The sequence below is a fragment of the Channa argus genome, chromosome 1 (genome assembly GCF_033026475.1).
Source record: "Channa argus isolate prfri chromosome 1, Channa argus male v1.0, whole genome shotgun sequence".
NCBI classification, from domain to species: domain Eukaryota; kingdom Metazoa; phylum Chordata; class Actinopteri; order Anabantiformes; family Channidae; genus Channa; species Channa argus.
In genome coordinates this window covers 9120127-9142002 of record NC_090197.1, presented here as the reverse complement: position 1 = coordinate 9142002, position 21876 = coordinate 9120127, and the positions used below count along the sequence as shown (strand labels likewise).

General features: G+C 41.2%; 1 protein-coding gene and 1 long non-coding RNA gene across 24 annotated transcripts in view; one reads left to right on the top strand and one right to left on the bottom strand.

Moving 5' to 3' along the window:
• pleca (plectin a) overlaps positions 1–21876 on the bottom strand; it is a 93454-nt gene that overhangs the window by 8257 nt on the left and 63321 nt on the right. For 14 of the 23 annotated variants that reach the window (XM_067490412.1, XM_067490503.1, XM_067491044.1 and 11 more), the window contains 31 exons: positions 21450–21539; positions 20994–21029; positions 19413–19490; positions 19122–19214; positions 16520–16686; positions 13989–14104; positions 13654–13760; positions 13257–13376; positions 13048–13143; positions 12423–12550; positions 11644–11737; positions 11402–11556; positions 10788–11124; positions 10356–10433; positions 9961–10122; positions 9773–9877; positions 9444–9539; positions 9161–9286; positions 8815–8967; positions 8480–8634; positions 8273–8399; positions 7928–8111; positions 7773–7793; positions 7123–7280; positions 6788–6966; positions 6564–6702; positions 6101–6457; positions 5851–5934; positions 5657–5761; positions 5326–5424; positions 46–3393 (listed from right to left, as the gene is read on the bottom strand). In XM_067490412.1, the coding sequence (XP_067346513.1) occupies positions 46–3393; positions 5326–5424; positions 5657–5761; positions 5851–5934; positions 6101–6457; positions 6564–6702; positions 6788–6966; positions 7123–7280; positions 7773–7793; positions 7928–8111; positions 8273–8399; positions 8480–8634; positions 8815–8967; positions 9161–9286; positions 9444–9539; positions 9773–9877; positions 9961–10122; positions 10356–10433; positions 10788–11124; positions 11402–11556; positions 11644–11737; positions 12423–12550; positions 13048–13143; positions 13257–13376; positions 13654–13760; positions 13989–14104; positions 16520–16686; positions 19122–19214; positions 19413–19490; positions 20994–21029; positions 21450–21539 (7293 nt within the window). The remainder of the gene's footprint in view (positions 1–45; positions 3394–5325; positions 5425–5656; positions 5762–5850; positions 5935–6100; positions 6458–6563; positions 6703–6787; positions 6967–7122; positions 7281–7772; positions 7794–7927; positions 8112–8272; positions 8400–8479; positions 8635–8814; positions 8968–9160; positions 9287–9443; positions 9540–9772; positions 9878–9960; positions 10123–10355; positions 10434–10787; positions 11125–11401; positions 11557–11643; positions 11738–12422; positions 12551–13047; positions 13144–13256; positions 13377–13653; positions 13761–13988; positions 14105–16519; positions 16687–19121; positions 19215–19412; positions 19491–20993; positions 21030–21449; positions 21540–21876) is intronic. The other 9 variants (XM_067490870.1, XM_067490962.1, XM_067491674.1 and 6 more) reach the window with 3 other exon arrangements.
• Positions 14127–18907, top strand: LOC137108499 (uncharacterized). Its single transcript, XR_010912207.1, has 4 exons — positions 14127–14925; positions 15143–15230; positions 16016–16050; positions 17868–18907. It is a non-coding gene; the product is annotated as an uncharacterized lncRNA (long non-coding RNA).

Sequence of the window (21876 nt, the reverse complement as noted above, 5' to 3'; positions counted from 1 at the left end):
TAACTCTACAGTAGTGTGTTCTGATAAAAAGTCATGTCACTATACCTCTTTAGATTTTTTCTGAAGCTCCTCTGCCTCTTGTTTTAGTTTCTCTCGCTCTTTTTCTAGGTCAGCGATGGCGTTCTTCAAGTCATCCGCCTCTCTGCTGCTCTGCAGCCTCTGTGTCTCCAGCTTTTGCACAACAGTTTCTGTAGTTTGCTTTTCTGCCTCTTGAAGACGAGCTTTTGCGTCATCAGCTTGTTTCTTGAATTTCTTAGCCTCCTTCTCTGCTTTTGCCTGAGCATCACTAAGTTCTTTTACCCTCAATTTCAGTTTCTCTGCTTCAGCTGAAATTTCGAGCTGCCTCTGTCTTTCAGCTTCTAATGACTTTTGGAAGCCCTCTGTCTCCTTATCAAGGCGCTGCTGGATCTCTTGTTTGTCTTCAAATAGTTTTTTAGCCTTTTCTTGTGCCTGGTTCTTTTGTTTCTGGAGCTCCTCTGCCTCAGCTTTTAGTCTTGTGGCCTCTTGAATCGCCTGCATTTTCTCCTTTAGCATTTTCTCTGCAAGTGCCCTCTGCTGGGCCAACTCAGACTCAGCCATCTGCCTCTGCCTGGCTGCTTCCTCAGCCTCCACACTAAGTCTAGCAGCTTCTTCTGCCAGGCTCTTCATTTTCTCAGCTTCCTCTGCAAGTAATTTCTGGGTATTGTCTTTGTCCTTTTGCATGAGGCGCTGGTTTTCTTCCTCAATTCTGAGCTTAAGCTTCAGGAGTTCATCCATCTGCACCTTAACTCTAGACAGTTCATCCTCCACCTGTGCTTTTTGTTTGACAGCATCATTTACCTCCCCTTTAACTCGCTGAAGCTCCTCATCCAACACTGCTTTTTGCTTATCAGTCTCATCAAGTTGTAGTTTAACCATTGCCAGTTCCTTTTCCACCTGAGATTTCTGTTTAAGTGCTTGTTCTGCTTCCTTTTTGTGCTTGGCCATTTCTGCATCAGCCTGCTGCTTTTGTTTTAGTGCTGCTGCCTCCGCTGCTGCCCTCTTGGCAGCCTCCTCCTCTGCCTCTTTCCTCAGTCTCTCTGCATCTTTTTGAGCTTTAGCCTGTTTAGCTGCTTCATCCTCTGCGGCCTTTTTCAATTTTTCAGCCTCCTCAGCCTTTTGACGGAGCACGGCAGCCTCTTTCTCTGCCTTTTCTTTGGCCTTCTCAACTGCTTGTGCAAGTTTCTGAGCATTTTCAAACTCCTCTTTCAGCTTTTCCTGTGCAAGAAAGTCTTCTTTATTCTTACTGAGAACATCTTGTGCTTTCTGTTCTGCAGCAGTGCATTTCTGTGCTGCCTCTTTGGCCAGAATAACCTGCTTCTCTGCCTCTTTCTCTGCATTTTCTTTCAGTTTATTTGCATCAGCAGCCTTCTGTTTGAGGCGTTCAACTTCTTCCTGAGCGGCTTTGCATTGTCTGACTGCCTCCTCCTCTGCTGCTGCGATCTTCTTCACCTTCTCCTCAGCTTCTTTCCGTTTCTTCTCTTCCTCTGCAGCAAGCTTTTTCAGTTTCTCTGCTTCTTCCTCTGCTTTCAGTTTACTCTTCTGAGTCTCATCTGCCATACCCTTCAGTTTCTTTAACTCCACCTCCAAATCCGACTTCTCTTTTGAAGCTTTCTCAAAGCTGATTTTAATTATGTGAATTTCTTCTTCAACCACCTTTTTTTGCCTCAGAGTTTCTTCCACAATAGTTTTTTGTCTGTCCAACTCTGAATCCGACGAGCTCTTCAGGTGCGTGATTTTCTCCTCGATGTCTCGTTTATGCTGAGCAGCTTGATCTTCCAGCATCTTCCTCTGATAAGCTTCATCTTCAGCTTGTCTTTTAAGCCTTTCGTTCTCTGCCTCTTTGGCTTTCAGAGCAACCTCTGCTTCAGTCTTCAGCCGCGTGGCCTCGTTGATAGTGGTCAGTTTCTCTTTGAGTATCTTTTCAGCCTCAGCTCTCTGCCGAGCTGCCTCTTCCTCTGCCATCTGTCTCTGCTTCTTTGCCTCTTCAGCCACTGATCTCAGTCTTGATGCTTCCTCAGCAAGTTGTTTCATTTTCAGTGCTTCGGTCTCCAGAAGCTGCTTGCTCTTTTCTGTGTTGGACAGTGTCTCCTTCTCAGCTTTAATCTTCATCTGCAGAAGTGCATCCATTTCACTTCTGACTTTAGCCAGCTCATCTTCCAGTTGTTTTCTCTGGTTTTCAGCTGTGTTCACCTCATTTTTCAAACGCTGAAGCTCATTATCCAACAGGCTCCTTTGCTGTTCAGCATGTTCAAAGTCAGCCTTTAAACGGATGCATTCTTGTTCTGCAGACAGCTTTTGTTGAGCTATTTGCTCTGCGAACTTCCTTTGTTTTTCTAACTCTTTCTCTGCATTCTCCTTCTGCTTGAGTGCAGCTTCTTCAGCTTTAGCCCGTTTCTTGGCATCTCGCTCTGCTTCAGTCTTCTGCTTTTCTGCCTCCTCTTGAGCCTGGCTCTTCTTTTGGGCTTCCTCCTCCGCTTGTAGCCTCAAGCGAAGGGCCTCATTGGCTTTCTGTCTCCATGCTTCAAGCTCCATCTCTGCTTGCTCCCTGGCTTTGTTAGCCTCTTCTTGTTGTTTCCTGAGCGTTTCAGCTTCCTCCTGCAACTGAAGGACAGTGCCCTGCTCTTTCTTAAGTGATTCTTCGAGTTGTGTTGCTTTTTCATTGAAGGACATGGATTTAGCTTGCAACTGTGTTGCTGCAGACTTCTGTGCCACCTCCTCTACTACTTTAATCTGTCTTATTTTTTCCTCCTCAGCCTGTCTCATGCGCCTGTCTGCCTCCTCTGCTTGCATTTTGAATTTTTGAAGGTCATCTAGTGCCTTCTGCTTCTGCTTGGCAGCTTCTTTTTCAGCTTCAGATTTGCGCTTCAGTTCATCTTCTGCATTTTTCTTTTTTTGAGTCTCTTCATTCACTTGCTTGCGAAGCCTTTCTGCCTCCTCCTGAGCAGTTTTCCTGAGTTTCTCTGCCTCGGCAGCCTGATCTCTCAGCTGCTGTAGCTCAGTCTCAGCTGTGCCCTTCTGTTTGATTGTCGTCTCTAACTGCACTCTGATTATGTGGATTTCCTCCTCAATCTTCCTCCGACTGACTAGTGCCTCCTCCAGCTGCTGATTCTTGGATTTGATCTCCTGTTCTGATAGGTTCTTCAGCTGATGCAGCTCTGTCTGTATGTTTTTCTTCTGCTTCTCAGCATCTGCTGCCACATCTAGTCTCTTGCTGGCCTCTTCTTTCATTTTCAGCTTCAGCTCCTGAGCTTCTTGTTCTGCCTTGGCCACAGATTTAGCATGAGCCTCGGCCAACTGTTTCTGCTTATCTAACTCAGCCTGAATCTCTGCCATCCGTTTCTTTTCCTCTTCTTTTAGTTTTTCTGAAGCTTTCTGTTTAAGTAGAAGCAAGGAAGGAGTAAAGAGAATTAAGATGATAAGTGTAAAAAAACATGTAGGCACAAAAATGTAAATATGAGAAAGTTACAGCTATTTAACTACAACAGTCATTTTAAAGATACTGTATTGGGAAATGCTTGCCATGTTTTTTTAACATATGGCACATACAATGACATTTTACTTCACAAGACAGCACAAGACTACAGTTTCCTGACATGCAGTTGAGGCATCTTAATTGACCGCTTCTTGATATGGCATAAATACCTGTACAGTAATGAAGGCCTTGTCACTTTTGCTCACTAAGTATCATAGAATGTGGGCTTGTTACAAATATTTGTGTGTGCGTGTGTGTATGTGTGTAACAATACCCAAATTAGAATAAATATTTCAACATGCAAAATGTAGTTGCTGTTGGTAAATTTCATATTCACCATTAAGGCTTGAGTTGTGTCCCTTCTCAGTATTTCGTAAAGTGTACAATAACTGATAAGTAAGCAGGGAATAAATAGCAAGCAAATAGAAGTATATTTCCCGCTGCATTTTGCAGCGGGAAATATACCAACACTGTACAGAAATGTTAACAGCACAGTAACTTAAATAATGATTTATGGAATTGCATCACAGCACGTCAGTGTCAGAACCTGAAATCCCTCACCACAAAAAAACAAAACAGCATAGTGATGCAGAAAACACTGGATGATTGCATGAAACACACAGCAAAAAGTCGGCTTGTTGCGAACCGTGACTAGACATAAATCCAAGATCAAGCAGCACAGATTCTGACAACAAATGCAGGAAACATCAAGAGATCTGTTCTGCCATTTAGTAAGTGTTGTGTACAGGTAACTTCTAACTGTAAGGAAGGTTCAGCATTTTCAAAACCTGTAATATTGATCTCGAACTGGCTCAGGATACATTTGTTTCTTGTATATTAGCTCAAGCCTTGATTAGCAAAATGTTTTTTACAATTATTTCAGTAATAGAAAAATAGTGGAGGGAAAAAAACCACATCATCTGGTTCCAGCTACGCACAAGAGGATTTGCTATTAAAAAGTTAGTTAAACAAGACATTTGTTAACAGGGACTATATTTGATCTTATTCAATCTTTTATATGATAAAGGATTAATCAATAAATCAAAAAAGTGTCGGAAATTACTAAACATGTACATTAAGTGCTTGTGTCACATTAAAGCAAGAGAAATAGTTACATTTTTAAATTGTAATAATTTTACTGTACAACAAAGCAAAAACAGGTGATGTTTCCAAAATCCTGAACCTTCCTTGTGTTTCAGACCAAAGATTTGATGTAGAGAAAGGTAATAGGAACTGAGGAGGTCTTTTTGATTGTTTGTTTGTTTTTTAAATACCTGGTGCTTTGGGGTTAATTCATCTCTTAAGCGTGTGATTATTATTCATCATGACAAAGCACTGGCGAGCAGGTAAAAGGGATCAAACACAATAGAAAGTTAGAAAAGAAGAAAAAAGGAAAACCTAAAGGTAGATTGAAAATAATATCTCTGAGAAGGCAGGAGCCAAACTGAAGCCTTTGAATCCCAAGTGTTGGTGATTTAAATAGGAAGTGAAAATGTTAATACCAAAAAAAAAAAAAAAATGGTTGGGTGAGCAGTCGGAAAATTAGAAACTAAGCCAAATTGGAGTCACGTGTACAGACTACATGACGTGATTAGAAAATGAGAGACATACTTTAGTTGGGATGTGATGTGCTGCAATAATATGAAACTGTTTGCTTCACCACTTTATGCTCAGTTATCATAGTGCACACACCAAAATTAATTTGAGAAGCCAACATGTTGGAAAAATGTAATGTAAACAATGGGTTTACAGATAGGAGTGGGATTGTTTGTGTTAGTGGGGCTGAAGGTTTTTAACAGAAGTCTGCTGCTGTGTTATTAGTGTGTAATTACCTCATCATCCTCTAAGCGACGCTGTATGTCCATGATAAATTTGATGTACTGGCTGGTGAGAGTCATTAGTTCACTGTAGCGGGTTCTCAGAGTGACATACTGTAAGAAGCATAGTAAACCAGATGATTATCTTGCATCGAACTCTAAATCACACGTATCATTTTCCAACATTCTGTGTTCACATTTTTAAGCCTTTAGCCTTTGTGGTAACCTAAGCTGAACATCTACTCGGTGTACGCTGCTTTGGTTATATACATTAAATGTTTTTTCTCAGCAACAAAGCGAAACGGCAGATTCCCAGAATCACCGCTTACACTGTAGCAAAGCTTACCTCTTGAATGATATTATCAGATGCACTCTCTATTTTGGGTTTCTTTAGAGGAGACGCTATGGGATCCTGAAGGGCTTTGTAGGTCAATATCTGGAATTCATAATCCTAAAAAAATAAACAAAAAAAAAAGAAAAAGCTGTCAAGCCAGAAATCCAACTTCCTTTTGTTGCAAAGCTGAAAATACCAGTACTGACCTTCACTGAATCGATGTAAGCTTTTGCATCCTTCTGGCAATTATCGACCTTGTCCTTGTTTTTCTCAATCTCTTCCAGAAGTTTCTGTAAGTATATTTGAAAATGTTAAAACAGACAGTACTTAAGTATTTGCTATAGCATTTAGTTTGCTTAAATATTTAGTGTTTTCTGGAAATTGATATGTATTCTGATTAAATCTGTGCCATCAGTGTGACCACCAGAGGGCTGAGACTTGTCTTCCCCACAATACCTTTTCCCCTGCCAGCTGCTCCCTAAGAGCCTTGCTGTCATTGATGGGCACAGCCTGAATCTTTTCCTGCCTCTGCCTCGCCTCTTCGAGCCAGCGGATGAGCCACTCGTAGCTTTCCTGGTAGGAGTTCATGTGGCGCCCGAGGAGGTTGAGCTCCCGTAGCCTCAGGTCGATCTGAGCGAACACAGCCTGCCAGCGCTCCAGGAAGCTGCCGACCAGCCGACGGTAATGTTCTAGCTCAACGTCACGCTCGCCGTGAATCCTTGTCATCTGGTCGTTGATGGCTGCTGCTGTCTTGAGCTCGTCCTGCAGCCGGTCAAACACGACCTGGTCGGCCTCTGCTTCAGCGCGCAAGGTCTGTCAGACAAAAGAAGAAAAGTCATTATCTCAACATGAAAGCGGTGAAGTTCATTAAACGTAAATATCAAATCTGTACAGGTATTATGAATCAACTGTTACGAACCTTCAGCTTACTACGATGGGTCTCCACCTCCTTCTCCTCAGCTGGGACTTTATTGACATCCCGAAGACGAGCCTCATAATTCTTTAAGGTGTCCTCTGCGTCTTTAGTGTTTCTGATCACAACATCTATAGTCTTTAGCCTGAAATCGAGAGGTTCACATTGTATTAAAAGCACAAGGCCACCTGGAAATCCATCAGGAAGAATTCAGAGTCACTAAGCCTCACTTGTCCAGGTAGACAGACGAGAGGCCATAGACATGGTCCATCTTCTTCAGTGTGATGTCCAGTTCGGAGCGCAGTATTGGGGCAGAGCTGGACTGTTGAGCAGAAGCCAGAACCTCATCTGTCTTCTCAGTAATGGAGTTCAAGTCTTTTCTCAAGCCCTCCAACTCTGATTGGACTTTCTGTCACCAAGAAAAATGAAGATTTTTATTAAGACTTTACAGAACATTCTACTTGGTAATATCCATGAATTTCAGTGAAGTATTTGTTTATTCCTTCTGCACATGATTTTGTGCTTATGTTTGTAAATTGCAGGTTTTACATTTAATGATTTTTACCATTTGCTCGGCCGTCTTCTGGGCACAAGCTTTGAGTGGCTCTTTGTCCACGGGCTGACGGAGACGGGTCACCGTTCGATTCTCACAACCCTCCAGCCTCAGACGAAGATCCTTTATATTTGTCAGATAAGTCTTGCACACAGACTCGTCTTGCTCTCCTGGTTGGATTTAAACATTTTATGTTTTAAATATTATTTTCTAGATATTACAAACTGAACAGAAAGTCCGGATAGTTCAGGTCAAGTTCTTGCAGTGCATGTAAGAGAGCTTGTTAAAGAAAACGAGTGGAAATATTAGTTACACAATATTTTAGCTTTTTGTATCATAAAGAGTAAAAAAGAGGCTTCAGTAAAAATCACCATCATGATTTGCAAATATATCAGTCAGTGTTCACATTAACTTTTTTTTCCATGCTTGATTGGATCCAATTAGATTTTCTATTATAGTGGTTAACTTATCAATTAGTTCATTCACAGGACAAGGATTGGAAATCAGCTACCATCAAACCCATGCACAGAGACAACAATGCAACCAAGAGGGAAGTTAGGGGAAATATGGAGACGATGAAAGTGGAGTTAATGTATGGAATGAAAAATGACTGTGACGTGTAACAAGACTGCTACACATCTGTTTTAAGCGAGGCACCTTACCTGCTTTGGGTGGCACGTGGCCTGTAACGTGAATGCAACAGTCAACTTACACACTAATGTCTGAGATATGATTCAGTGAGAAAATATTTTGGAATGATGTGGAGGGTCATGATCTAACGCTGAAAGAATAACATCAATAATCACATAGTCCACACCTTGCTCTGCAGAGCTGACCATCGTGTTGTAGTGCTGGTTTGCCTTGTTGTAGTTGGTCTCCACCTGCATTCGGTCCTCAGCCCCAAACATATGGGAGTCCTGGCTGTCTCTCAGGAAGTCCTGGTAGTGCTGCTCCAGGTTCCTCAGCGCCAGTCGGTACTCCTCCACCCTCAGGGTCTTAAACTACAGGGAGCAAAGGAAGATGGAAGTTAAAGACAACACAAAGCTGCGTCTTCAGTTAGTTTATTGGAGAACGTAAAGAACACTACATGTTAAGAAAAGCATTTTTCACATCTGTAGCAAATAATCAGGGAGGATGTATCCACTATGTATCTTGTTATTACCATGGTGATGTTCCAGGTGTTGATAATGTGGATGTCTCTCATCAAGTACTGCCATGACAACAGACTCTTCATATCCACAAACATCGTCTGCCACATTGTCTGCAGTCTCTGTAGGTTTCCGTCCAGTCTGAAGACGGTAAAAAACACAAATTAGCACATGAGTGAATGTGAACATAGTTTCTGACTGATCTATGACTCTCAGCTCACCCAGCAACACTATTCACTGCATCCTTATTGGTGGGTGGAACCAGGAAGCAGATGGATGGCACAGACGCCTCGTTGCCTTTATCATTCAGCACCTTCCACTTGTAAGGCTGCGAGTTGTCCAACAGAGCGCATTCGTCTCCTCTGTGGACCGTGATCTGAAAGAAGAGAAAAACAGATGCTCATGCAATGAACTGAACCTCATTCAAGATTACATTCAATATATTTGGGAGGAGAATTATAAATTTACTTTATTAGAAACTGGTGGAAAGCTGAACATTTTGGCAACACTGGTTTTACAAATACAAAAACACAGGACACAGTATTTATATATTTACCTCCATTTGTTTGAAGTCACATACAGCCTGAATGAGAAGTTTGCCCTTTATTGGGGTAGCAGGGTTTCGTGGTTTGAGCTGGACAATTGTTTTGGCCCTTCGCTTCAGACCTTCCAGGTGAGTTTTACACTCATTCAGTTGCTCCTTCTCATCCTGTGAAGGTAAAGTACAGGTGTAATCTAGAGGTTACACATAAATGTCCGAAGAGAAGAAAGAGTTTGAATAACATCTGTGCTCAAGCCACAAAATATAACGGCACGTCACAAATTGTACCATTAAATAACGCGATGTACTAACAACATCTTGGTGTTGTAAAAGTAAACAACACAGTGGTGAATGAACCTACAGCTGCGTCCTGCAGTAGGTCTTCCAGCCGGGTGACTGTGATAGAGCGGTCGCATGAGTACTTCCTCTTCATTGTGTCTTGCATCTTTTTGATCTTCTCCTCTGCCTCCTTCACATCTGAGAAAAACTAGAGGGGGAATACGTTTAAAAAAAAAAATCATCAAGTTGCAGTGAAGATTTACAGTACAAGTTGAACTGAAGAACAAAGAATACAAGTGCAGACCATTTACTGTTCTCTGATAACGTTACAGTAGCTCCACGGACAGTGTTAAAGGGAAACATACCTGGAAGTAGGAAGTGTTTTCTTTCAGGTGGGTTTCAATGCAGCAGCACAACTGAAGGATCCAACTCCACTGAGTCTGCAGAGCGGCAGTGAAGGACTGCACGGGGGGAAAGAGCACGTTTCCTCAAAACTCTACATTTTGGTTTAGTTAAGACTTCTAAAATTTTATACATACTGTACAATGACACTTGGGTCATTAGTATCCAACAAGTTTACTATGACAACTGACTGTTTACGTAGTGTTTAACGTTTCCCAGACCTTGACAATTTGGTTATAATGACAAAGTGGTCATAATGTTTTGGCAGCACTGTAATCTTGAATAATTTTACCTCGACAGTTTTCCTGGCAGGGTGTTCGTCTTTCAGCAGTTTGTCCCCTGTGGTCTGGACACCGTTCACCTTCTTCTCTCTAAGCTCCAAGTCCCTCATCAAACCCTGCTCCACAAAAACAACAACCGTCACACCACTGTCAACATTAGCAGAGCCCTGATAGTAAGAACAGCACTCAGTGAATGTACCGAGTAGTTTTCCTTCTTTGCCACCACGTTGGTGTTGCGATCACTCCAGTCATAGTTAACCTCCTCCTCCTCTTTCTCGTTCAGCCATATCAGTTCTTTGGTGGCGGCGGTGACGAAGGCGTGAAGCTGGACCAGGTAGCGCAGACGAGCCTTGGAGTCATTCTGTAATTATACCGATATACTTGTTATACAATGTGAGAGGTTGAAAGACTGGTTCAGAAGGTAACTGTGAGGGAAAAGATGATTTTAAGATCCACTCTTTGGTAGATGGAAGATCAATTTCTGTTTGTCCCAAATGAACATAGGTTACATATCCAGGTGCTCAGACACGTATAAAGGAATTATTGAATATATCTATGACTAAATTGAAATATATTTTATCCTTTGAAACTCACCAGGAGCTTGTCGTACTGCAGCTCCAGTTTTCCCAGATAGTCGCGGTAGGCAGCTTTACTAGCAGGTGAGATCTGACTCTGGAGAAAATAATGAGGTAAAATCCTACGTAAGACAAGCAGTATTTCATCCTGAAAACTAAAAAAAAAACATTTTCCTGACCTTTCTTTAATCAAGAGATTTTCTTGAAATCTATAGGTTTTGACAAAATATGGCAACAAAATTATGATTCATGACTCAAAAGAAACAGGGAAAAAAGGTAGAATGAAACCATTTTATATCATTTATACACCATTTACACAAAAATATACTTTTACTAGATTTACACTTTTCGTGTCAGTCTAAATGTCTAAAACTTTTTAAAAACGTTTATCATCTGAGCAGCTGACAGTTTTCCAACCCAAATTTCCTGCTTCATTTTAGACTAATTGTACCTCATCAGACTTTGCCCTCTCGATTTTGGAGCGGAACTCCTCCACTGACTGGTGCAGGCCACGGTGGCTGCCCAGCTGGGATTCAACAGCAGGCAGGTCTGAGCCCCACTCCCCTTCATCCACCCGGCGCTGGTTCTCCTCCACCCAGCCCAGCAGATCTTGGATGTAGCGCAGCGTGACTTGGTCCAGCTCAGGCCGCACCCTTTCTGGGGCCTGCTGCAGGACCTGGACAGTGTGCATCTGAGTCATTGGGATCTGCGTGGGGGTCACACCCGACTTGAGGCGCAGGTTGTACTCGCTCCTGAGGTTCACCAACCTCTCGTGGAGACGATACACTCTAAAGCCAGAATCAGTATAAAATGTTACAAACTTATTTTAATGTATTTGGTTAATTTATAAGGCAAATTATAAAATCCACCAAGTTTCGTCTCTAATTTTAGGATTTGGTTTTTGTATTTGTGTTTTATGTATAAAACTAATGTCTTTGAGTTTTGTACAATACAAGCCACTTGAAATGTTGCCTTGTCTCATTAAACTTGTATTAATTAATTGAAAATCAGATTCGTAGATTGAGTGCCAATAAAAATAATAGTTAAGTAAGTTTACTTCTGCACCTGCGATACATCTGTTCAGCTTGAAGGTGGCGTCCATCTTTAAGCAACTGAACATCGTTAAAGAGGAAGCGGATCATTCCTTCTGCTTTTTCTAGATCTGCCTCCATCTCTGCTGCATGCTGAGCTGGTTTCCCTGAGCTCAGACTTCTCACATCCTGTGGGACAGAGCAGCGTAGATGTAATGAGTCCTGCGGTGATTTATGGTAAAACTATGTTGCGTGTCACAAAGGTTAGTGTCTCACCATCTGCAGCAGGGTTTCCACCTGGTTGAGCTGTTCCTCACACACCCCTGACTCCATCTGGACCTTGCTGACGACCCTCTGAAGTCGCTCCAACCTGCATTGCGAGGGGAGAAGTAGAGGGTGGGGGTCAAAGGTGAAATATTTCAAAGAGGTCAAAGTACCTGATAGCAAGAAAGAAAGATAATTTGACTTTCTTTTTTTTTTTTTTTTTTTTTTTACACGTTTGATGTAATCATCTGAAATAAAACAAATCTCACAACAAATACATAAAACTAAATTAAGACATAAAAGCACTCACTCCGTCTTCTGGCGGAATAAATACTTTAACTCGTATCCCTGATGCAGGAAAGCCATGATGGAGCTGTGTCTTTCACAAAGGCAATATTTTTTAAAACCCTCCACTGCACTTTCTAGTGCTGTAAGTGCTGTAAGAACTACAACCAAAAGCTACGCCCAGGCAACCTTGTGATTTAAAAAAAAAAACACACATGATTATGGAAGGGACTATCAAATGACAATTTTATTGTGGGTCTGTTGCCCTGGCAATTGTATAGTCGTCATGTGTTTGGCTTAATATGATTTTTACTCCCCACAAAACAAAGCCAGCTCAGTTTCATTTTATTACCAAAGTGGACTTTATCATTAGGAAATGAGTCATCCTCACACAGTAAGACTTTCTTGATGCTTTGTGGTTTCTCGTCTTTTCCTTTTAGAATAACTGTTGAGTCTGCTTTGGCAACAGACAGCATGTGATGAGGTTTCATACGTGGCCTACTTGCCTCTCAAATTCTGTCCTGAGGAGACGCTCTCTCTCCAGTATGGCCACATGCAGACGACCCCATTCCTTCTCCACGTCAATAGGGTGGTAACCTGGCGGCACTTTGACAAGGCCTGCCTGGACTGCACCCTGCAAAATAAGTACCACATACTGTGACCTGCATTTAAACAATTACTCTTCCGTTTTTCCCAGACTGTAGTCTCCCAGACTGCTTTTAAGGCGGAAAAAGAACCTACTTTAGAGGTTGGACTTGTAAATTCACCTGCATTATTCTTAAGACAGGGCGTTCTTTTGAAAATGGCCGACACTACAAGACTACCACTACCATGACCACAAGCCAAGTCAGAACTGATTGACATGCATGTTACAGGTTCACATCTGTGAAGAACAGTTCAACTAATCACCTCTCTGTCTTGCCAAAACTGTGGGGGGGAAAAAAAGGTAAATGTCAAGTGTAAAGCTGGAATTTGTCAGTGTTATATTTGTGTAGACACGCCAATCACTTAAACTTTTTTTTTCCCTGGCATATATTGCGAACATGGCTGAACCTGTTCAAACATCCTGTGTGCAGCTGACTTTCATGACTGACAGAGTGCAGCCTCATTAGAACCACGATGAGAACTCACCTCAAAAGACTTAAAGATGTGTTTGGATCGGTTCTTGTCAGCCTCCTTTGCAGGAAGCTCTGTTTCTTTGAACTTTAGAAACTGACGCCAAAGAACCTGCAGTTCAGAATAATATATAAATATTCATTAGCTTCTTCGTCTGCATCATTATGCAGATCAATTTGTTCATCAAAAATAATTTCTTTACTAGGAAGCCTAGATCCACTCACCTCAATCTCCTCGTAGCTAGTGGGGAACTTCCTCTCCTCAAAGACAAGGATGTGGTGTCTGATCCACTGCAGCAGCATGGTGACCAGCTCATAATACTCCTGCCAACGCAGCTCCAGCTCCTGAAGCACAGATACAGACACACATCCAGGTTTTCAAACCCATCTGAAAATGCAAACTCTCACTAATTTAAAATCTTCTGCTTTCTAAACGTTTTCTACAAAGGGGCTTTGTGAACTATGTTTTAACAACTCTATGAAGCTGGAAAACTAGCACCCATTAACTCTTGCTGCAGTCAAAAGAGATAACCACCCTATTTTTTGAACCCTGCCATCAACAGACCTTTACACTCATCTAGAGGACAGCTGAATTACTATGACTTGAATGAGGAAGACTTACGTTGGCTTTGACACCATCCTGAACGTCTGGGACCCTCGGCATGACATCATACAGAGAGGAAACATATGTGATGATGGATTTTTCATCTGGATGGAGCACATCCACATCTGAAGAGAAACAAAATCATTTAAATTAGAAAATACATATAATGTTATTGATGAGGTAAATGTTGCATCAGTGTCAAAGTCAACTGGAAAATGGGACATGAACACATACACATACACGTACACGTAAAGCTAAAAAATAAGGAAAATAGGGCACACAAACCCCAATATTCTCTTAAATATAGAGGATGATAGTGAATATGTCTGTTGCTGCTGTGTGACTCCTCTCACCTTCAGGGTCCAGCAGTCTTGTGACACCCAGCTCTCGGTCTGCCACACTGAAGGCCTGCTCCAGATTCTCCTGGTTGCTCTGTCGGTACACTTGACTCATGTCGATCAGATTCGGCCTACAGACAGCAAAAGGGAACAGTGAGTGGGAGTGGTTTATTGCTGTCAACGTCTTTTCTTACATCTGGAGGTTGGAAATTTCAGTGAGAAGGATGCTCATTAATGAACTTTTGACATTACTCTGAGTTCTGCGTGTTTTAAATAACAAGGAAAAAAAAAAAAGACCCGCAAGCCATAATTCCTTTATGACAGCTGATAAAATGCCTGTAACATATTTCATGTTGCTGGAGGCAGGATGGCCATGAGATTTCATTTTACATGAACAGGCAAGCAAAAAGTAGATTCCTCTTTACCAGAGAAGCTTAAAATTCACCCACTGTGTCATGCACGGAGATAACAGGGGCATTGCCTCTGAGTGCACTTTGGTACAAAGATAACTACGGTCTAATTACACGTAGACACAAACACAGAGCTCATATCACTCAAGGAACAAAGGTGCATCTCATGAATCTTAGAAATACCAAAGAGACAGATTAACAAATGCGCAGATTAAATTGTACACAGTTACATATAAATAATTTCAGTGTTCCTACACTTGCACAACTCTTTGGATGTAGTAGTCATTGTGTGCCTGTGTTGGCTCTTCTGCATGGCTGCCATGTCTGCAGGACATCCTGTCCCTGCTAAGGTGGATGATGTGAGGCTCTGATCCTGACTCATGCTCCTCGCTGTGGGACCATCTACTGGACTGGGTCCCTTGGGTGTGGGAACTTCGGTCCGAATCAAACGAGTTTTCAGTGAGTCCATCCTCGCACAGCATGACCACCCTGTCCTCCAAGTCACTGACAGAGCCTGCTGTGCTGCTGGAAGCACTATTCAGGTGCCTCTTTGAGTGAAACTTTCTCTTTAATTTCAACATTGTAATGATATTCAGATTAGCGGCAGTAGAGGTTTCCAAGTGGGTGGAGTGAAGTTTTTTTCCTTTTCTTTTTTAAAACAAAAAAAGTTATAAAAAATAAATAAATCTAGACTTTTATCTTCACTAGTCCACTGGTAAATCCTGGTTACATCCAGTCCTCTTCATTTTTTCGTTCCAGTTAGCCACTGCTGAGACTCCACGCTGCAGCTGTTAAAACCTCTGCCGTCCTCTTCTGCTTCCACCAAGAATGAATCTATGCCAGAGAGGTAAGTGTACCAGTGTTTTTTCTACGATCTGCTGAACCTTCAGTGAGCTTACCCTCAGGGAAACCTTTTCTTAAATCAGTGAGATACACCCACACCGCCAAAGAAAACTCTCGCTCTCCTTACGCTGACTGATGCCAACTTTCCAAGTTGTACGTGTTATTTCTGTGTTGTGTGGCGAATGATCTTGCAGGGCTTGTTTGTTTGTGTAAACACACACAAAGACTCAAATTGGTACTCCACCCAAAATATGTGTTTTCAGTATAAGATGGGTACCTCCAGTTGGCTAGAAAGGGGGCTGTTTAAAGTATTGTCCTTTCAGAGTAGTATAATGTCTGTGGTCAGCTTAAATTCGTGTACGTCCTTAGAGTCAGAAAGTTTTCATAGCTCTCCTACTGCCCAAAGAATTTCTCTGCTGCCAGTGTGAACTTTAAACCAGTGATATTTTTGTCTCCTTTATGCTGGTGGAGTCTGATGCTCAAAGAAAAGATGGAAAAAATTCTATCACTTGCCCTAATTACCATTTACAGTACAAAAGGTTGCTTATAATATGCTTCTTTTATTGCTCGAAGTAGATGCTTATTTTGGTCAGAAAATGGGAGAATCATTTATCCTACGAAGATTCATTAACTAGTGCACAAAAGGTTAATGAATGACTGATGTAACATCCCTATAATTATGTACAAATAATTACAGTGTCTGCTGTTAGTGCACATTTACACATCATTCACTACCAGGTTTAGATCTTTAAAATGATTCTTTTCTCATTTTACATTGGTCTTTTACAGAAAGAGTTCCAGATGATGACAGACATTTTTAACAGGTAAATTAATGCTAACAGTATAACGGCTAAATAAGTGTTACCAGGTGTTAGATTCTATTGTCAATAAATAAACAGAAGAATTCATAAATGTATCTATTTTTATATTTACAGTAACCGGTCAGCATTTTGTCCTGACATGTCAACTGCGCTACTGTAAAAAGCCTAAATATTAAATAGGCAGTTCTTATTCTGAATCCGATGTATAATAAATAAAGACACAGCAACACGAAATATGCAAAAGGTCATCAAGTAAACCTTTTCAACTGTGTGTAAACTTCACGCCCTGTGGTGATACAAGATCGCAGGTCCAGGCAAGTTAGAGTAGAGTAAGAGAAATAGTGTAAACTATCTTTACCTTAATGTACATTTGTAAACTATCTTTTCTAGATTGTAAAATAAGATATGGGTTCAATGCTCAGTCTTGTTTCCTTTAAACCTGATAGTCTGAGGGCTGTACTCAGTGTCCCACCTGTGTTTATGTATGATGGCATTGAAGAGCTTGCCATCCCTCCAGCTGGTGGTGAAGTTGTCACAGCGCAGACCCTGGTATCCCTCCACCATCCTCTGAGACCACAGCAGCAGCTTCTCCTTCGCCGTCATGTCGTCTGACTGGCCGTTCACCTGAATGTCGGAGATCTGGAGAAGACAGTGCTGATTGTCAGTGGTGGTGGATGTAAAAAGTGGTAAAAGCTTAACATTAGCATAGGCAATAAACAAAACATACGAAGATATTATAACTGCAAGCCATTTTATGGTGAAGTAACTTTTTTCATGGTGGCATCTTAGATATCGTTTAGATTTTAATTACATATTATTTTGTACATATTAAATATGATTGAAATGTCGGTAGAAGGGCAAATATAAAAACTTTCCCCCCTTTGCCTGTTGATTTCTACCAGACTTGAGCCACAAATAACAACCACCACTTTTACTCAGAGGTCACGTGAAATCCATTAAATTACTTTTTTGTCCGAAAAACACCAGCTCTTTGTGTCAAACTAAACAGAAACCAGTGGGTCCTTCAAACATATGTAGGTTTCCAAGAAAGATTCACATTTACAATTCTACTCCAGCTGCTGTAAATGAATGTTGGACTATGTTTCAGAACCTCCACAGGCAAATTCCTCTTTTATCAGAGCGGGAAAACCAAGCTATGAGTCCCATGATCACACTACTAAAAATCCCTGCATAAAATATTACAGCGTACAAATTAACCAGCAGATTTACAGTGATCAATGCAAATTTACATTAAGGTAAATTCCAGTACTGTGTTGATGCTAAGGAAGATTTTTTTTTTGGCTTCTGTTGACTTGGAGCCACTTGGCACTTGTTCTATATCTATAATCAGTGTAAAAATGGTACTTATGAGAAGTTTGTGGTATTTCATTTGGTCTGCATTAAGCAGCAGACAGGTGGGGCTCCCTAAAAAACAATCACAGGAAATCGTTTGAAAGTTAACTCTGCAGGTTCCTTTAAACTGGACTATTTTTCGTCCTGATGCAGAAATCTACTTACTGAAAACTCCAATCAGGTCAAAATTATTAATTATGCAACTTCTAATTTCATTACTACTCCATCATTTTATTACTACTCTGATTTGTTTTAGCAGGAAGAAAACCTCTTAAATTCAGACAAATCCTAGCTGCTGATGATGCAGCTGATGAAGTGATGTCCAGCCCAGATATATTTCTCTTACTGGAATAAATGTTGCTTTATTACTTATACATGATGTTTTGGGGAATGCTGATGAGTCACAACAGAACTAAATTTCACCTAAAGCCTCTTTTTAATTCCATTTTTTTTTTCTTTTATTGCAGGAAAGGGTGGAGGAGGGGAAAAAAAGACGGTATTTCTTTTTTTCTGCTATTTTCCCTCTTTAAGGGAAACCCTGCTGCTATACGTGGGCACAAAATGACTCAGACGCTGAATGGAAACAGAACCTCCGCCCTTGCAGGCCTGACACATTCCCAGCTCCCTCTGCCATGAAGCTGACCATTATTTATACAGTCACCTGTGCTGCACCTGGGGAGCTCAGGGGAAATTCTCCATTGTTTGTGAAGACTAGCATGTGCCAAAACAAAGACATTAGGGGTTTGTTGCAAAGGAATAAGGGCTTTCTGTTGACTGATGAGCCAGGTTTTATTTTAATACTTGTACAGCAAACGTTCAAACTGAAACAGGTTTATGCTCAGTTACATTTCAGTCTGCAATAAGGTTTTGAGAAAACTTTCTACTGGGGTTTGACTGGTCAGAAGTTGTGAGTTCTCATGGGAAGCACTGAGTCACACTGAGGGATGAGGAACAGGATCCCACATCCACATCCCAACATAACCATCAGCTTTTTTAGGATCAAAGAATTTGCAAATACTCCCACTGTTTTTTTCCAACATCCACCAAACCATCTGCTAAAGAACTATCCAAACTTCAGGAATGCATCTGCCCACTGACGAATGCTTTCCGCCAGTGCGGCTTGTGCTGCCATAGCAAAGTCAAACTGTTTATATTTGAAAACTCCTGCTTGAATGAAACACCCAGAAATCGTATAGAGCCTCAGAGGCACACTGAAAAAATGGTGGGGGGGGTAAAATTGACATGATTGAATGTCCTTTAAAATGGCATTAAAAATGAATGAACAGAGTCTTTCAGTGTTTTGTCTTTGTGCACTCTAGGCCTCAAAAAGCTGTAGTACAGTACAGTAGCTGTGTATATAAATTCAAAGTGCTGCCAAGTGTCCGAGAAATCCCATTTGGAAATGTTTTGCTGCTGGATTACAAACTACTGCATCAGCATTAGCCTGAATTGACAATGACTGAAGAACTAACCCCGAACAGGGAAAACATTGTTCCTTATTGTGCCGCGGAAGCAAACTAATCACAAGGTAATAAAAGTATACGAAGGCTCTGTTAGTGGGAAATGGGAGAATGTAATGCAGTTTAAAAGGTAAATGCCACATGTAGATCAGGAAATGTGATTCATGGGATAAGTCAGTTTATGTTTAATGCAAAGGTAGGTATATTAGTATAATTACAGTAATTGACATCAAAGGATCCCTATAAAGTTCTCATGAATACCTGGAAGTGAAGAATGATGGTCCATATCAGCCCCAGAGTCAGCTTAGGGTTACCATCTGCAATGTCATCATTCCTGATGTTGACCAGTTTAACCTAAAAATGCATATCAATATGAGAAACACAGCTCATTTTTACGTCCAAAGTTGAACTACAAACTATGCCAGGCTTATACCCACATTTTCCCTTAATGGGGCAAAAAAAACCCAAACAAAAATAGTAAATAAAACCAAATCTTCAAACATCAAAATAACCCAGGCATTAAAAAAAGATACTGTTATTTTTTTAACCAACCTGTCTGTGTTTGAGAAAGTCCAGGGCAATTTGTACATTCTGCAGCTTGTGGAAGCGCATCCGGCCTTTCTCTCGTGGCTGCAAGAGACGAGATGATAAGAAATATGAGAAAGTGATCGAATCCTCAACTAAAAGCAAGGCCCCATGACTGAGGAACAGGTGTTTCAGATGCCACCAACACCTTGTGTTTAAAACAAAAAGATCTATTCTACTGTATACAAGTCATTACAGTCATGGTCTTGGAAACTCAAATTAAAAATATAGCAGATTTGAACTGTGACTTAAATTCTGCATGGTTGTGATAAAAGCATTTGGCCAGACTTTCACTAGATCCAACCCTACATGGCCTCAAAATGCATTAGAGATACAGCCAAGATGTCTGCAGATGGAAGCATGATAATGAATGAACAACTACCGTAGTGACTGTCCTAATATTCAGTCTTTCCTATACCTGCACATCATATACTGGCCTAGACTTTATCTGTAGTCATAAGACAGAGTTAGTCCAGGGGTGATGGTCATGACATGCATTAGTGCTCCAAGTTGTAAGCTTTCAAGCCAGTCTCAAGCTTTTTGCTTGCTTTTGATCAGCTTGCAGTGATGAAATCTTGGCCTCTGCTTTCAATACAGTGAGGAAACCTAATGCTTGCAATTCTTGTTTGACCCTAGAAAGCTCAATTTAAAAATATTAAGAGGATTATACCAGTTAATTTTTCTAAATACTTCTTTTGAAATCAAAATTGCAGGTGCAAGTAGATAAATATCCTTATTTTTGGGTTCAGGTCGAATCCACTTGACAAAAAGCGCTGGATCATGAGACAAATCAGAAAGTCCAACCCAGAAAACATTTCAAAGAAAATGATACTGTGAATGGTTTCATTTCTTTGGTCATTTTCTAAATGACTCATAATTTTAACAATCCCCATTCAGACACTAAAACCATTTCGTCTACTTACGGGTAGTGTCTCTAAGTCTTCATCTGTAGCATAAACTGCTTTTGATGTCCAAACACAAATGAACTGCTCTGAATCACAGTTTTTACAGTGATATAAAAAAAGCAAGATTAAACTGCACATGTGCAAATTACGGTGTTTGGAGGCAACAGCTTTTAAACCACTTCAGAGCCAAGCATTTTGGAATCAGGAGAGATGGAGCAGTGTGTCTGGCTGATGTGCTTTTGGACAACAACAGAGACCTACAGTATAGCACAGAGGAATGAGATAATCCAGGTTACAGACTCTCAGAAATGAAAAGTGAATAGAGGTAATTCATTGTCGGTTTAAATGTCTGTATAGCAATTCTTGTTATGAAACTTCAGTTAGAAAGACGTGATTACTGAAATTCACTATGTCACATAAACAATAGCTGTAGAAATTATTCCACTGAGGGCACTGCCTGCACTACCTCCATAGAGACCCTGCAAGCTCACGGACAAAATGGCTACATACAGTGTTTGATACAAATTGGGACAATATACTGCCATCATGTGACTGTCATCATGCAACAACCCAGCAGCCACCTGGGGTGGTGACACATGCCACGCCCGAGGAGGCGGCCAGCCACAGTCCAGGCGCCACTCACCAACCGCACGTTCCTCACAACGTCACGTTCCCTCGGCTACCTCAGCATGAGCATTGCAAGAGAGGAAGGCAGAGGCAGAGGAGGAAAGGTCAGGGCAAAGGTCAGCAAACAGGAATTAGATAAAGGAAAAAACCAGGGGTCAAACAAGTCAGAGCAGAAAGGTTACAAGATGGAAGCAAATCATGAAAATTAGTGTTTCAAGGCTACATCACCAGACGGTAAGTAAAGTAAAAGAGTGCACGTAACCTCAGCATGTACTGAAATGTTCAAAACTCCTGAATCAAATGAAACACATGCAAGACTGGACACAAGAAGCCCACTGGACATATATTTGACTAACATAAACATTCAGAATTAAAGGAGTAGGCTAGACAGCAAATAAGGTCAGTAGGACAGGAGAGCAGGGAGAAGAAGCTGAAGCAGATGTTCTGATATCTAAAGGTCACCAAAGCTCACCAGTGTGTCTCCTGAGAGCACCTCCAGCAGGGAGATGAGGTTGTGTCCATCTCTGAGGTCCTCGTACAGGTCGGTGACATGTCTCTGGGCCTGAAAAGAGACAAGGAGGAGGCTTTTTCAAAAGTTTTGCAGTCACATTTTGATCCATGGGGGAAAATCCTTTTTTTTCAGACTTCCATCCTGTTCGTGCATCAGTAATCAATCGCGGCTTTTGTATATATGAGATACAACAATGAGATTAAGGAACGTCCCATTAAATGCAGCCACATTTAACCTAATGTCACCATAACAATAGGAAATAACTTAAATGTAAACAGACAATCCAGGGAATCGAATTACTGTCTGCCTTCTGCCGTAACGGTCTGGTCTATATTTGGGGTTCTTTTTCATGTTTTTTGGTTTTTCTTTTCACAGCCTGGTTCTTATT